The sequence below is a fragment of the Ictidomys tridecemlineatus genome, chromosome 1 (assembly GCF_052094955.1).
Source record: "Ictidomys tridecemlineatus isolate mIctTri1 chromosome 1, mIctTri1.hap1, whole genome shotgun sequence".
Classification (NCBI taxonomy): Eukaryota; Metazoa; Chordata; class Mammalia; order Rodentia; family Sciuridae; genus Ictidomys; species Ictidomys tridecemlineatus.
This window is the reverse complement of record NC_135477.1, coordinates 155,172,282-155,189,111: the sequence shown is the minus strand read 5'-3', so window position 1 is coordinate 155,189,111 and position 16,830 is coordinate 155,172,282. Positions and strand designations below refer to the sequence as shown.

At 36.3% G+C, this 16,830-nt stretch overlaps 1 protein-coding gene across 1 annotated transcript; it reads left to right on the top strand.

The window, feature by feature from the left end:
* Nucleotides 1-10,935: 10,935 nt before the first annotated feature.
* LOC101978357 (olfactory receptor 2Y1) lies at nt 10,936-13,034 on the top strand. Its single transcript, XM_005340870.3, has one exon. The coding sequence runs from the start codon at nt 10,941-10,943 to the stop codon at nt 11,874-11,876; it is 936 nt and encodes a 311-aa protein (XP_005340927.1). The 5' UTR covers nt 10,936-10,940; the 3' UTR covers nt 11,877-13,034.
* The last annotated feature ends 3,796 nt before the right edge of the window (nt 13,035-16,830 follow it).

Below are 16,830 nucleotides of genomic sequence, written 5' to 3'. Positions count from 1 at the left end.
GGTTTTAATTCTTGTGCTACAGGAGTCTTATTAAGAAATTTGGGGCCTGATCCCACATGATAAAGATTAGGACCTACTTTTTCTTCTATTAGATGCAGGGACTCTAGTTTAATTCCTAGGTCCTTGATTCACTTTGAGTTGAGTTTTATGCTTGGTGAGAGAGAGAGAGGGGTTTAATTTCATTTTGTTGCATATGGATTTCCAGTTTTCCCAGCGCCATTTGTTGAAAAGGCTATTTTTTTCCAATGTATGTTTTTGGCACTTTTGTTTAATATAAGATAATTGTAGTTTTGTGGGTTAGTCCCTGTGTCCTCTAGTCTGTACCATTGGTCTACCAGTCTGTTTTGGTGCCAATACCATGTTGTTTTTGTTACTATTGCTCTATAGTATAGTCTAAGGTCTGGTATAGTGATGACACCTGCTTCACTCTTCCTGCTAAGAATTGCTTTAATAATTCTGGGTCTCCTATTTTTCTGGATGAATTTTATGATTACTTTTTCTATTTCTATGAGGAATGCCATTAGGATTTTGATCAGAATTGCATTAAATCTGTATAATGCTTTTGGTAGTATGGTCATTTTGATAATATTAATTATGTGGATCCAAGAGCAAGGTATATCTTTCCATCTTCTAAGGTCTTCTTTAATTTCTTTCTTTGGGGTTCTGTAGTTTTTATTGTATAAATTTTTCACCTCTTTCATTAAGCTGATTTCCAAGTATTTTTTAAAGGCTTTTGTAAATGGGATAGTTTTCTTCATTTCACTTTCAGAGGATTTGTCACTGATATACAGAAATGCCTTTGATTTATGGGTATTGATTTTATATCCTGATACTTTGATGAATTCATTTACTAGTTCTAGAAGTTTTCTGGTGGACTTTTTGTATAGAATTATATCATCAGCAAATGGTGCTAATTTGAGTTCTCCTTTTCCTGTTGGTATCACTTTAATTTCTTTTGTCTAATTGCTCTGGCCAGTGTTTCAAGAACTATGTTAAATAGAAGTGGTGAAAGAGGGCATCCCTGTCTTATTCCAGTATTTAGAGGGAATGCTTTCAATTTTTCTCCATTTAGAATGATGTTGGCCTGGGGCTTAGCATATATAGCCTTTATGATGTTGAGATATGTTCCTGTTATCCCTAGTTTTTCTAGTATTTTGAATGTGAAGTGGTGCTGTATTTTGTCAGATGCTTTTTCTGCACCTGTTGAGAAGATCATATGATTCTTATCTTTGAATCTCTGATGTGATGAGTTACATTTATTGATTTCTGTATGTTGAACCAACCTTGAATCCCTGGGATGAATCCTACTTAATCATGGTGCACTATCTTTTTGATATATCATATATATTTGATTTCCCATAATTTTATTAAGAATTTTTGCATCTATTTTTACTAGGGATATTGGTCTAAAGTTTTCTTTCTTTGATGTGTTTTTGCCTGGTTTTGAAATCAGGATGATATTACTTCATAGAATGACTTTGGAAGTGCTCCCTCTTTTTCTTTTATTTTTTTTAAATATTTTATTTTTTAGTTGTCAGTAGACACACTTTAAAATTAAATAAAGATTTTTATTTTTCATTTTTATGTGGAGATGAGGGTCAAACCCAGTGCCTCACATGTGCTGAGTGAGCACTCTACCAATGAGCCACAACCCCAGCCCAAAGCTCCCTCTTTTTCTATTTCCTGAAATAAATTGAAGAATATTGGTATAAGTTCTTCTTTAAAGGTCTTGTAGAACTCAGCTGTGTATGCATCCATTCCTGGGCTTTTCTTGGTTGGTAGACTTATGATGGCATCTTCTATTTCATTACTTGATATTAGTCTGTTTAAATTGTGTATATCATCCAGATTTAATCTGGGCAAATTGTATGACTTAAGAAATTTGTTGATGCCTTCAATATCTTCTATTTTATTGGTGTATAAGTTTTCAAAATAGTTTCTAATTATCCTCTGTATTTCTGTAGTGCCTGTTGTGATATACTTCTTTCATTACATATACTGGTTATTTGAGTTTTCTCTCTCCTTCTCTTTGTAGCTAAGGGTTTGTTAATTTTATTTATTTTTCAAAGAACTAACTTTTGTTCTGTCAATTTTTTCAATTGTTTCTTTTGTTTCAATTTCATTGATTTCATCTCTGATTTTAATTTTTTCCTGCCTTCTACTTCTTTTGGTGGTTATTTGTTCTTTTTTTTCTAGGGCTTTGAGATGTAATGTGAAATTATTTATTTATTGACTTTTTCTTATTTTAAGGAATGAACTCCATGCAATGAACTTTCCTCTTTGTACTGCCTTCATAGTGTCTCAGAGATTTCAATATATGGTGTCTATGTTCTGTTTTACCTCTAAGGATTTTTTAAATCTCCTCCTGATGTCCTCTACAACCAATTGTTCATTCAGTAGCATATTGTGTAGTCTTCAAGTGTTGGAGTAACTTTTATTTTTTAATTTTTTCATTGATTTGTAATTTCATTCCATTATGATCTGATAAAATGCATGGTAGTATCTCTACTTTTTTGTATTTGCAAAGAGTTGCTGTATGGCATATTATGTGGTCTATTTTAGAGAAGTATTCATGTGCTGCTGAGAAGAAAGTGTATTTTCTTGATGCAGAATGAAATATTTATATATGTCAGTTAAGTCAAAGTTATTAATTGTATTATTGAGAACTATGGTTTCTATATTCAATTTTTGTTTGGAAGATCTATCCAGGGGTGGGAGATGTGTGTTAAAGTCACCCAAGATTATTGTGTTGTGATCAATTTGACTCTTGAACTTGAGAAGAATTTGTTTGATGAACATAGCTGCACCATTTTTGGGGGCATATATATTTATGACTGTTATGTCTTGTTGGGGTATGGTTTCCTTGAGCAGTATGTAATGTCCATCTTTATTGCTTTTGATTAACTTTGGCTTGAAGTCTACTTTTTTTGATACGAGGTTGGAAACCTCTGCTTGCTTCTACAGTCCATGTGAGAGGTATTATTTTTCCCAACATTTCACTTTCAGTCTGTGAATGGCTTTTCCTCTCAGATGAGTATCCTGGAGGCAGCATATTGTTAGATCTTTTTAAATAATCCAATCTGCAAGCCTATGCCTTTTGATTGGTGAGTTTAAACCATTAACATTTAGGGTTATTATTGAGATATGGTTTGTATTCCCAGCCATATTTGTTTATTTTTGTTATTTAACTTGACTTGATTTTCTTTTTGATTAGTTTTTCCTTTAGGGTACTACCTCCCTCTGCTGATTTTCATTGTTGTTTTTTGTTTCCTATTCATGAAATATTTTTCCAAGGATGTTTTGTAGTGCTGATTTTCTAGCTGTAAATTCTTTTTAACTTTTATTTATCATGGAAGGTTTTTATTTCATTATCAAACCTAAAGTTTAATTTTTCTGGATACAAGATCCTTGGTTGGCATCCATTTTCTTTCAGAGCTTGATATATGTTGTTCCAGGATCTTCTAGTTTTCAGAGTCTGTGTTGAAAAATATGCCATTGTTTTCCCCCTATATATAATCTGATTCTTTTCTCTTGTGGCTTTTAAAATTTTCTCCTTATTCTGTCTGTTAGGCATTTTTATTATAATGTGCCTTGCTGTGGATCTGTTGTGATTTTGTACATTCAGCATCCTGTAGGTTTCTTGAATTTGGATTTTCAATTTATTCTTCACGTTTGGAAAGCTTTCTGATATTATTTCATTGAATAGATCGTTTATTCCTTTGGTTTGGAACTCTATGCTTTCCTCTATCCCAATAAATCTTAAATTTGGCTTTTTAATGCTATCCCATATTTCTTGTATGTTCTGCTCATGGTTTCTTACCATTATCACTGTCTGGTCTATGTTATTTTCAAGATTATAAATTTTGTCTTCATTGTCTGAAGTTCTATCTTCCAAGTGGTCTACTCTGTTGGTGATGCTTTCATTTGAGCTTTTAATTTAGTTTATTGTTTCTTTCATTTCAAGTATTTCTGGGTGTTTTTTTGTTTTGTTTTGTTTTCTTTCTTTATTTCTTTTTAGAACCTCTATCTCCCTGTTGAGGTTACCTTTTGCTTCCTGTATTTATTTATGTAGCTCCTTGTCAAAATGATCTTTCACTATCTGTATGTGCTCTCTTATATCTTCCTTGAGTTCACAGACATTTTAATCATGTACATCCTGTACTCCTTATCTGTCATTTCTTCCTCTGGGGTTGCCATGGATTCTAATAATGTGTTAGCTTGATTTGTTTGGGGTGTTTCTTCCTTGTCTTTTCATGTTGTTTGTGTGTCTTCCTTTCCAGCTCTATGGATCTGGTATGTTATTGTTTTTACCCTATAGGTTTGTAGTGCTCTCATAGGGTTCCAAAACCTCTCCTTTGTGGGGAAGAACAATGTTAACAAATCATACCAACAATATACCACCTATAAACAATTAATTGTTATTAAGACATTTACAGTTTGGTTTCAATGTACAGAAATGTTGAATTATATTATTATCTATAATATAATCAATAGTTTTGTAAAAGAGTTTATAGTTTCTGATGGTGGACAATGAATTGTGGATGGGGCATAGGATGATATGCTGAGGAGGTAGGATGTGAGGATATAGAGTTAATATATCTTAGGAAGTGTGAAAAAATCTAATAAAGAGAGTTAGGAAGAGAATAGACAGGAAGTAATTTAGGGTAGACAAGTACATGAGAAGACAGTAGAGTACATAAAGCAAACATACATATGTATTCAGAAAAATAAAGGATGTTAAAATAGTAAAAATCGGAGAAAGGAAAATAAAGAAGAAACAAGGGGGGGAAGGCATATACAACACCTCTTTATTATTTTTTATTGTATTGTATTTTTATTTATTTATTACATACATGACAATAGTGGAGTGCATTACATTCATAATTATCCATTCACAGCCCATTTTTTGTAACTCTGTATATAGAGTATTTTCACACCAAATTATGCCATTATACATGAGCTCTCCTATTTTCTGCATACAGTTCTTAATACACCTTTATACCACCATTATATATACCACTATTATATCTCTGCTTGTATATAAGGTATGTTGACACCAAATTCACATCTTCATACATGTATTTTGTATAATGATGACTATCTCCTTCCATCATCCTATCTATTCCCCTTCTCCCTCTCCTTCCCTCCCACCCCTATTCCCTATCTAGAGGTAATTTTCCTCCCAACACCTCTATATTATATTATTCAGATGTCCCAGTCCTCAAAATCCTTTTTTTATACAAAGTTCTTGGTTTTACATATGTTGGGGATGTGAGGGAGTAAAAATAGAGAGGGAGAAGAAAAAGAGAAAAAAATACTTGAAAAAAGAGACTAGGATTGGTGCTAGATTTAGAAATCTGTATCTTTCTTGCTTCTCTTCTCACCCAATAGGTGGGGTTGTCTGTTGTAAACTGGTGTCTCTGCCCTCAGGATGGTGGAGGTAACCAGGGTGGAAAGGCTGATCCTGGTGGAGGATGTCTGGAAGCAGGGATTGACACCCACCAGTTCCTGTAGGGAGATTGCACCTCAAGGATCTCTTTTTGGGACCACTCGTATGACTTGAGTGCTCAGTGCTAGCTAGATTTTTTGCCTGGAAATTTCTCATTTCCTGGTCTCTATGTTAGGCTCCAAACATTAACTCTATCTCCCTCTCCCTTAGCAGTTCCCAATTGAAGGACCTCTCACTCTAGGGCTTCCAGGGGCAGTGCCCTGGTTGGGCTGGGCACCTGTCCAACTGAGACCCATTTTTTGTTGAACATCTATTATGTTGGATTACCGCTGCTGGGAAGAGGGGGAAGTTGGAAACCTGGTACCTGGCCAGTTCCAATCTTGGAGCTGCACCCACTAAATATGGCAAGGAAGTTGAGCCAAGATGGAGGCAGTCTGCTTCCAGTGCCAAGGTGGATTACCGCTGCTGGGAAGAGGGGGAAGTTGGAAACCTGGTACCTGGCCAGTTCCAATCTTGGAGCTGCACCCACTAAATATGGCAAGGAAGTTGAGCCAAGATGGAGGCAGTCTGCTTCCAGTGCCAAGGTGGATTACCGCTGCTGGGAAGAGGGGGAAGTTGGAAACCTGGTACCTGGCCAGTTCCAATCTTGGAGCTGCACCCACTAAATATGGCAAGGAAGTTGAGCCAAGATGGAGGCAGTCTGCTTCCAGTGCCAAGGTGTTGGGTGGGGTGGGGAGCGCCAGGCACTGATGTTGTGCTGAGGGTAGTTAGCAGCTGAGTGACCTGTGTGGGAGCAGAGTGAAGTTTGAGTTCTGCAGCTGTGCTGATAGGTGATTTTGCTATTCTAGGCACCCACAAGCCCTGCATTGGCTAGAACTTTTGGGGGTTGAATGTCAGAAGTCAGGAGTCTTTCTCAAACAGGAGTCTTGCTCAAGTGCTGAGGCCCAAAGCCCTGCACAGGGGCACAGTGCTGGTGATTTCTGTGCAAGAGCAGCTGTATAGGGGTCATCTAACACTCTCAGAGATTCAATATTCCCATTAGGTGAGATCTGTATCACAGAGTGACACAGAATGCTGCCTACCTCTGGCCTGCCATCTTCTTCCTCTCAGGCCATGTTATCATTAACAGTATAAGGAGGGCAGCAGGTCAAGAGATGTCATTTAACCAATAGTTCATTACTCACAGTTATCAAGAGGAAGGGGCATGGTGTGCTGCATGAGGCCACATGAAGCACCAGGTTTCATTAGGAAGCAGGAGGAGTGAATGAGAATGTGGACAAGAGCTATGGTTGTGGTTTCCACAGTAAGAATAAAAACAGGTGACACAATGTATACATCTTATAATTCGCTAGTTTGAATAATTTCATCATGCCCTAGAGTATAAAGGCTATCCTTGTTTTCTGGTATTTACCTATGGGGTTATTAAGACAGGGAGTTAATGTCCAAGATTGAGAATCCAATAAAGCATATAATTGGAATATTGGTTCTGGATTGGTCAGTTTGTGCATGAAAATTCTGCTTTCAGCAAAGTCCTTTAATATCTCTCGAGACTGTGACATTGAAAGAGGCAGTTTCAACTAAGATTATTCGAACCCCAAATATAAAAGCAACAGAAATACCTGAAATAAAATGTCATGCTTAATACAGATGGATTACAGAAGTGTGAAGTTCATAAGTGAGACTGTGAGTAGAAAAGTACATGTGGGTGTTGACAAGACAGTGATTCTCTGATTTAGTTCTTTGGAGTGGGTGCATATTCCAGGGAGGTTCTGTGGAATATGAGAGAATAGCTTTTTTTCCCTTTTTTAAAAAATTTGTTCTAATTACTTATACATGACAGTAGAGTGCATTTTGACACATTGTACACAAATGGAGCACAACTCCTCCTTCCTTGGACTGTACATGGTGCAGAGTCACACAAGTAGTATAATCAAACGTGTCCATAGGGTAATAATGTCTGTCTCATTCCACCATTCTTCCCATCTCCACACCCACTCCACTCCTCTCACTTACCTCTGCACAATCATTCTTCTCTATCCCCCCTCCCACCACCCATGGATCAGTATCCACTTATAAGAGGATACTGATATTGATTTGGGGGGTTTGGTTTATTTTACTTAGCATGATATTCTCCAGCTTCATCCATTTACCTGCCAATGCCATAATTTCATTTTTCTTTAAGGCTGAGTAATATTCCATTGTGCATATGCTTTGAGGGTAGAATTCTGAGAAGGAACTAAAACATGTAAGGATGCACATTGAAAGAAGAATACACAAAATAGACTGAAAGATAGCCAAAGATAGAGGAGGATAACTAGGAAAGGGAAGGTTTTCTGCAGTAATGGACAGTAGTATACATGTAAAATGCTCTGACCAAGAAAATGTCCACCATGTTTCTCTACAAAAGTGTTGAATATAACAGCAATATAGTAGTGAGTTGAGAGTGAGTGGAAGAAGACGTAGTGGTAACACTGAGGAGAGAGAATTCTTGATAAACTATCTGTGGAGAGTAGAAAAGAAATTGAAGTAACTAAAAGGAGACCTAAGAAGAAAATATATACATATTTTTAAATTGGAGAGACTTTATCATAGGTCTTTTCAGTTGAGAAAAACCCAGTAGAGAGAGAAATGTTGAAGATACATTAGGAAGACTGTGAATTTTTAATTACATTCATTGGATGCTGGGATTATGTTTTCCCTGCAGAATTTTCTAACATGATTTTACTAATGGAAACTAGAGAATTGCATTCTTTTAGAATCTGAAGGGTGGGACTATGACAACAAGTTTAAGTATATTAGCAAAAGACTGACATGTTGGATCAAGAAATAAAAGAAACAAAGTGGAAATAGGGATCTGATAGAAATAAAGGCTCAAAAGATTATAGATGGGAAATTTACACAGTGGCATCATTAAATAAGAACTTTCTTTAAGATTTCATATGAGAAAGTCATGGATTAGGTAGCACAAGGGGCTATGAAGAAATGATCTTTTGGTTGCTCTGCTAACTCGAGAGGCCAAGGTTCCAGTCTGTGCTTGCACTTGGTAGAATTCAACCATCAGAGGACACTGTTGACCTGAGGTTTTGGTCAGTACACTCCCAAGTTATCATTGTTTTCTAGTTTTGTAATACATAGCTACCATGTTTGTCTCCTCCATTCTATGTTTTTCCAACTGAGTTGAAGGTAAACTCAATATTCCTTGTTTAATATTACCTTAATATCTTATCTACTATGCTGGCTATTTATTGGTTTTCAGTCTCCTGTCATCATATTGAAATCCTTTTGGATTATTATTCAATCATTTATCATTTTATTTATGTTTTTAGATTTTAGTTCATTTGTATATTAAGTACATCTATATTTCACTAAATATGTCATTGATTAAAAATATAAAATGAGTATGGTTAAAGCCCTTGTGCCAGTAAATGATAAACAGTGAAGATGTGTTATTTCATTCATTTTTCACAGGAAACAAATAGTTCTGGGAAATTTATGTGCTTCAGGCATGGTGTCAAAGTGGGAAATGAATCATTAATTCATGTAACCATATTTGTTGAGAGCCTTTTGTTCTCCAGGCACTATACTGGGAAATGGGGATACTTTAATGGTGAACAAAAGCAAACCCTATTATATAGTGAAGATAAGTATTGTAGAAAGACAAGTGTTAACAGGCATATATAGACAAGAGTTTTGTGTTCTTTCTCATATTAGGAAGATAAAAAATAGTCAACCTAAATATACAATAGCTATCAGTAGGATTTGGTAAATGAAGGGGGGATAGGTAAAGGAGATAGGAGTTGATTAGTGTACAATGTATATATGTATTAAAATATCTCACTGAAATACACCAAAATGTACAATTTGTACATGCTAATCAAAATAAAATAATATTAAATATAAAATATAAAATATTAAATGCTGCATCCCATGTGTTTATTTTAATGTACAAATAACATTATGTAATTTAAAAATGATCAAAATCCTGTGAAGTAAGGTATTTCTTGTGTTTTACACTTAAGTAAACTGAGACTTAGAGAAGTGAATTTTTCAGAACAGAGAGCACCACTCATCAGTGATAGAGTTGATCAGTAGGGACTTCATATGTGCACCAATATGCTTCTCATTCAAAAACCATCTTTGATACATTGGTTAGACAACATAAAAATTAACACTTTGTTTTTATCATTCATATTTTCTCCATTTTCCACAAAATCATCATAGATAGCATCTAAATTTCTTATTAAAATCATTGATCCAGCATTGATCCATTAGTGATGATCTTCCAGTTCAGAAAACTTAACAAAAGACATAAATTAATTAATTTGGTAAAAGTTGCTAATATGGAGCTTATTTTGTTAGTTTTCTTGTTTTGTTTTTGCTTTCTGTCATACTTCTTATAATCTTATTTGGATTTTTAACTACAAAAATATCAGTCTTAAACAAAGCAACTTTTTGTTTCTATCCTACTTCTATGGCTTATTAGAGTGTATTAGCAGTTTATCTGCAGGTTTTTCAGAAGGTGAATTTTCATAAGATTTGAAGGGAAAGTCAAACATTTCATTTGCCAAAATGTATGCAACATTGTATAAGTTACATACATTAATTTCCCAAATGAAATTAACATGTATTTATCACCTTTATATGTACCTTAAAAGAAGACAATATTTATTATTATATTTACTATTTTTTTTCTACCACTGAGGACTCAGAGAGAGGCAAGGACTTATAATTTTTATATAAAGAATGAGATAAGAATGTCAAGCATTGTAGAAAACTTCACAGTGAGGATAGGGCTGGAATGGATGGGAAAACTCCTTCTGTGGAGTAAAGAATGATTTATCAGTTGAAGATGTGTGGGGGAAGGTATTCCAGGTAGAATCATTCATAATAATGCGATGTTTGTTACTAATTGCTATCACCAAAGAAATGGTTCTACACTATTCTCAGTCCATTTCTGGCCATGCATGGGGCTTCCAGGTTTGGTGTACTGACCATATTTATTGAGGAAAAGGAAGCAGACAAATACTCAAAATCGATATCTCAGTAGTGTTTTAACCTCCTAAAACAGGTTATTAATAAATCAAGGAAAGAAGCCAGTTGGAACTGCAGGAAACTAATGCTGTGTTTTCCAGCTTAGATTTTTAAAAGTAGTTACCACAATCTTGGTTTTGTAAGGGAAACAATATATATCATCTCTACTTTCAGACAAGGAAGCATTGCATCCAAAGGATTGGCTGAGCTGGCTGTGGTCACAAAGAAAATGAACAACAGGACTAGAGTTCAAACTTAGGCCATATTATTCCTAATTCAGTGATCTCCTATCTCAAGAAGAGTCATAATAGAAGACTGGATACACAGAACTAAATAGAAAAATTTTAAAAAAACATGCACAATTTTGGAGAATTTAAGAAACATAGTGAAATAAATGTTTTAATGGTATTCCTCATAGGATGACCTGAATTATTTTCTCCTATTTGGCAGGTGAAAAGCTATGGGAAGTTTCAACACCAGTTCTGGAGAGAGCTTCATTTTGGTGGGCTTCTCAGATTGGCCTCAACTGGAGATCCTCCTTTTTGTCTTTATTTTGATTTTCTACTCCCTAACTCTCTTGGGCAACACCACCATCATCATTCTCTCCCGAATAGACCTTCGACTGCACACGCCCATGTATTTCTTTCTCTCTCACCTCTCCTTCCTGGACCTTTGCTTTACCACCAGCACTGTGCCTCAGCTTCTAATCAACCTTCAGGGACTGGACCGGACCATCAGCTATGGAGGGTGTGTGGCCCAGCTCTTTATCTACCTTGCCTTGGGCTCCACTGAATGTGTGCTCCTGGTGGTGATGGCCATTGATCGCTATGCAGCTGTGTGTCGTCCACTCCACTACACAACCATCATGCACCCCCTTCTCTGCCAGGCATTAGCTATCACATCCTGGGTAGGAGGATTCATGAACTCTCTGATTCAGACAGGCCTCATGATGGCCATACCTCTCTGTGGCCATCGACTGAACCACTTCTTCTGTGAGATGCCTGTATTCCTGAAGTTGGCTTGTGAGGACACAGGAGGCACAGAGGCCAAGATGTTTGTGGCCCGAGTCATAATCTTGGTTGTACCTGCGGCACTGATTCTAGTCTCCTATGTGTACATTGCTAAGGCAGTACTGAAGGTCAAATCAATGGCTGGGCGCAGAAAGGCTTTTGGAACATGTGGGTCCCACCTGCTGGTTGTTTTCCTCTTCTATGGCTCAGCCATTTACACATACCTCCAACCTATCCACAGTTATTCTGAGAAGGAGGGAAAATTTGTTGCCCTTTTTTACACTATAGTCACTCCCATTCTCAATCCTCTAATTTATACCCTAAGAAACAAGGATGTGAAGGGAGCTCTGTGGAAAGTACTAAGAAGAAGCAGAGACTCAGGTTAAGATGGGAAAAGAGAATGACTAAAATTTTAAGTAATAACTCTCAGACCATGGATCCTCTCTTGTTCCTTGGAAGACTGATGATCATGCACAGTCCTCTGTAATATCTGTGGATTTAGTGCCTTCTTGGCTTGAATGTTAGACATAGGGACCTTTGGGGACTCTTTCTAGTTCATTTCCTGTGACTACTGTGCAGCTAGGAGTAAGTGTTGACTTCTATCACAACTTTCCAAAGGAATGAGGCTGGGAAATGGGGATATTGTGGTCATATATGGTGAATGGGCCTGAATTCTCATAATATCTGAGCATTATAGAAGACTTAATGCAGAATGAAAACACCTTTTCCAAAGTTAATGATTCCCAATGTGGTGTCATGTAGATGACACTGTGCCCAAAGGCATAGGAGATGTGTTCACCCTTATTTTCTAATTAGCTATGACATTGTCATATATCCTTATTTTTCAGGGCTGATTTCTATGTTCTTATACAATGGTTACCCTTCCAAGATATTTGGAGCAAACAAGGAGATCACAAACAGATGTACTTACATATAGAGTCTCAGATATGATGACATTTACCTACTTGAAAAAAATGGCAGAATAATTAGGGGGATCCTGAATAAAAGAAGACATCAACACCTCATCAGCTGCATTGGTTATGCTATGGTGTCATAAATTAAATACTGTCCATGTAAGACAGAAAAGAATATTTAAGAAGTTAGCATAAAACAATGAACCATGAGAAAGTGACATAAAAAGAAGAATAAAAGGGAATATCATAAATATAAAAGTGAACAGAGAAGGAGGAGTTCTCTGGTAGGGAATAGTAGAAGTTTTTAGAAATTTTGAACAAAAAGTACAGACAGTAATAACTTGAAATTCTATCACTATCAATCATCCTATGAACTTTTGTGTAACTAGCCCTAAGTATGAAGGCATATTGAAGTTAGACTGTTGTATCCTAAGTCTGATTTATCCAAAGTTTTCATATTTTTTATTTATTAGCTGAAGTCACTGAATAACAATTTGTATAGAGCAAATGTTTTTATATCTTATATTCTGTATCAAGGTCTAAACAACTCAATTCAGGAATTAACATAATGAATAAATGGAATTATTTGCACTAGCAGGATATAATTTAATAAAATTATTTTGTGGTTAATGTGTTGTTCTTTAACTTGGCATGCTATGAACATGGTCATCTGGTTATATTAAAAACAGCATATTCCTTAGTTGAGAAATTTTAAGAGGCCACTGAAGCAACTGGGCACAGATTCCATTTATTTTAGTCAGGTTTTTTTGTTGCTGTGACCAAAAGATCTGATGAGCAAATAGGGGAGGAAAAGTTTATTTGGGGCTCACAGTTTCAGAGGATTCTGTCCTTAGATGGTTTGCTTCAAAATTCTGGGCCCAAGGTGAAGCAGAGCATCATGGTGGAAGAGTATAGAAGAGGAAAGCAGCTTAGAACATGGCAATTGGGAAGCAGAGACAAGATATAAACCCCAGAGGCACACGCCCAGTGAGTGACCTTCCCCAGCCAAACCCTAACAGCCTACAGTTATCAGCCAGTTAGTTCACATCAAGTAGATTAATCCACTGATTAGGTTATAGATATCATAATCTAATAATTTTACCTCTAAACATTCTTGCATTTTCTCACGTATGAGCTTTTGGGGGATACCTCATATCTAAACTGCAATATTCTGTCTCCGGCCCTCAGTGACCTATATCACAACACAAAATACATTTAGTCCATTTTTAAGAATACTCAGTAGTCTTAACAGTTCTGGTATTACCCAAATGTCCAAGCCAAAAGGCTCCTGAGATACAAGACAAACTCCCAGGAAAAGCCCCCATAAAAATCAAAAGCAAATTACAAATATCCAATATATAATGGTACAGAATAAACACTTCTATTCCACAAGAGAGGAATAGGAGCATAGAAATAAGTGATTAAACCAAAGCAAGACCAAAATCCAGCTAGGCAAACAATACTATAGCTCACGTGCAGCATCTGGGGTACATTGCATCATGGTGTTCTCGCCCAAACTTGTGTAAATCCACTCACATGACCTTACTGGTTGCAGCCCACATAAACTCTCTTGGCTTGTTTCTGTTCAATTCCTAAAGCTTTCCTTAGCAGATATCCCATGTAATTAGCATCTCTTAATCTCGGGGGACACAGTTGTAGTGTCAGCCTCCTTTTCCCATCATCATGTGTCACCCTCTCAGGTGCAGCCTTCAGGAATTTTGATCCTGCTACACTTTCTCTGTCCTCCCAGTTCTTCCAATGGCATCTTTCATGACTCCTTAACTCCAGCTTCTGGCATTCCTGCAGAACCAGCACCACTTATTGTCTACAAGGTCTGCTGCCATCTTGAGAAGTAATTAAGCCTTCTGGGACCCCAGTTTCAGCAGCGTCTGAGTGCCCGAGTGGCTAAGCATGGTGAAACAACTTCCTAGGCCCCTCTGTGCAAGCAGGGACCTCACAGGTCTCTTCTCAAAGGAATTTTACTTTTAAACACTAGAGCCTGAGATGGGCTTGGTCTTGCCTATTAATGAGATACCCTCTAGCCATCTTTCCTGTTGTCTCTAGGTAAATTATTTAGCATCTTTTTAGAGGCAGTAATGGCTTCAACAGCCACAACTTTCTTAGCTTCAGTTTTGCTTGCACTTTTCTGGCCAAACTTCAAGTTTTTTTCAAATCTTTCTGCTCTGTTTTATGCTCCTGCTTATCACAGTAAACTTGGCTAAAAACTGCTAGAATATCACGCCATTGGCTAAATTCTGTTCTGTCTTAGAATTTTTGTGGGTCTGATTAATTAGTTTATCACTTTCAAATTCAGTCTTACAAAAAGTTTCAGGACATAAGCAAAATGTAGACAACTTCTTTGTCAAAACAGAATCACACACAAAGCTTCACTTAAAACATTCTAAAACTTTTCCATCTTATGCTGCGCTCCTCCCCTGACTCAGGCAATGGCAAGTCCCTACTGAGGTGGATGATGCAAGGTGTCCATCCTCTGGAGGAGCACAGTATGTTTCTGGGAATGGGCTGGTTTGTTTTGTATTCCTTTAATAAGTATAGTTGCGACTTCTCATATGACCATTAAATATGAAGGAAAAAACATGAGTTTCCCAGTATATAGACAGCTGACTTTATAACTCTGGGCCCAAGTGAAGCAGAACATAATGGGAAGAATGTGGCAGAGGAGGCAACTCAGGTCATGGTAATCAGGTAGAAAGGCGGTGGGTGGGGGGGAGAGAGAGAGAGAGAGAGAGAGAGAGAGAGAGAGAGAGAGAGAGAGAGAGAGAGAGAGAGCACTCTACTCACCAAGAACAAAATATGCTTCTAGTGACCTACCTCTCCCAGCCACACCCTACCTGCCCAAAATTGCCATCTACTTAATTCACATCAGTGGATCAATCCATTGATGAGGTTATACCTGCCCAAATCTAATAATTTCACCTCCCAATGGTCTTCATTGTCTCACACATGAACTTTTGGGAGACACCTCATATCTAAACCATAACACAATTGTTTTGTGCAAGTAAAATTTTTTGTGGCAAGCAGATGCCTGTACCCCTTGGGTTTCTTGAACTTTCCCACCCATTATTGATCATTAGAGTTCATTGGTCCCCATAATTTTGCCAGAGATGATTTCCTACACTCAGCAGAATATTAACATCTTGGCACCTGCCTTCTTTGTCTTTTAGAGTTTAGTTGGCTACCATTTGAAACCTATTGCTATTTGTTTTTCAGCTGATAAACTACCTAAATGAGGTTTTAAACAAGAATTAATGGAACATGTAAGACTTTAAGGATTAGCTATGAAAAAGAGGGAAATTTTGGGGAAAAGGGGTTGTGTAGGATTGACTCCTAGGAAAAAAATCAGAGATAATTTTATAGAGGAGAAATAACAAGAACATAGAAATATTTAACTGAATTCCAGGAAAACTGTTATTATAGACTGAAATACATTCCTAGACATTATAACTTATTTTTGTTATAAGAATTTTATTATTTTTACTAACATCACTTGTAATTAAAATCTGTAGTATAAGTTCAAGAGCAAGACAATGGTGTTCATTCTTGTGACACTTGTTCAACATAATACTCAAGTTCTAGCCAGAACCATGAAGCAGGAGAAAGACATAAAAGACATTCAAATAGGAAAAATCACATAAAATTCTCTCTATTTGTAAATGATATGATCTTATACACAGAAAATCCTATAGACACTACCAAAAAACTATTAAAACTAGTACATGAAAGCAGTACAGTTGCAGAACACAAAATCAACATCTTAGATGACACAAATAAATTGAAAAAAAAAGACTTCTATCATGGATCATAATTGATATTGTCAAAATGCTTATAATATCCAAAGTGATATACATATTTAATGCAATCGCCATCAAGATACCAATGGCATTTTTCACAGAAATAGACACAATATCTTAAAATTCATATGATACTATAAAGAAAATCAATTAGTCAAAGCAACCTTGAGCAAGAAAAAGTTGGATACATCACACTTATTGATTTCAAATTACATTATGAGCCTGTAGAAACCAAGAAAGTATGGTGTTGGCACAAAAAAGACCCTTGAAGAATTTTGTAATTTGTACAGAAAACTCAGAAGTAAAACCATGCATTTATAGTCAACTGGTTTTTAATAAAGGAGTCTGGTCTACACAGTGGGGAAGGGATAAATTATAGTAAGTACTGTTAGGACAACTGAAAAAAACCAGTATTGAATTTTTATACCATACTCAAAAATAAACTCAGAATGAATTAAAGACAACAAAAGGATTCTATTAAAAACCCTTGTAAACAACAGAAAATCACTTTGATATTTATCTCCATCCATGACTTTTTATATTTGACAATAAAAGTTCACTTTGCTTTCTTTGCTATGTAGACAGTTTTAGCTTGATATAATCTCACTTCATCA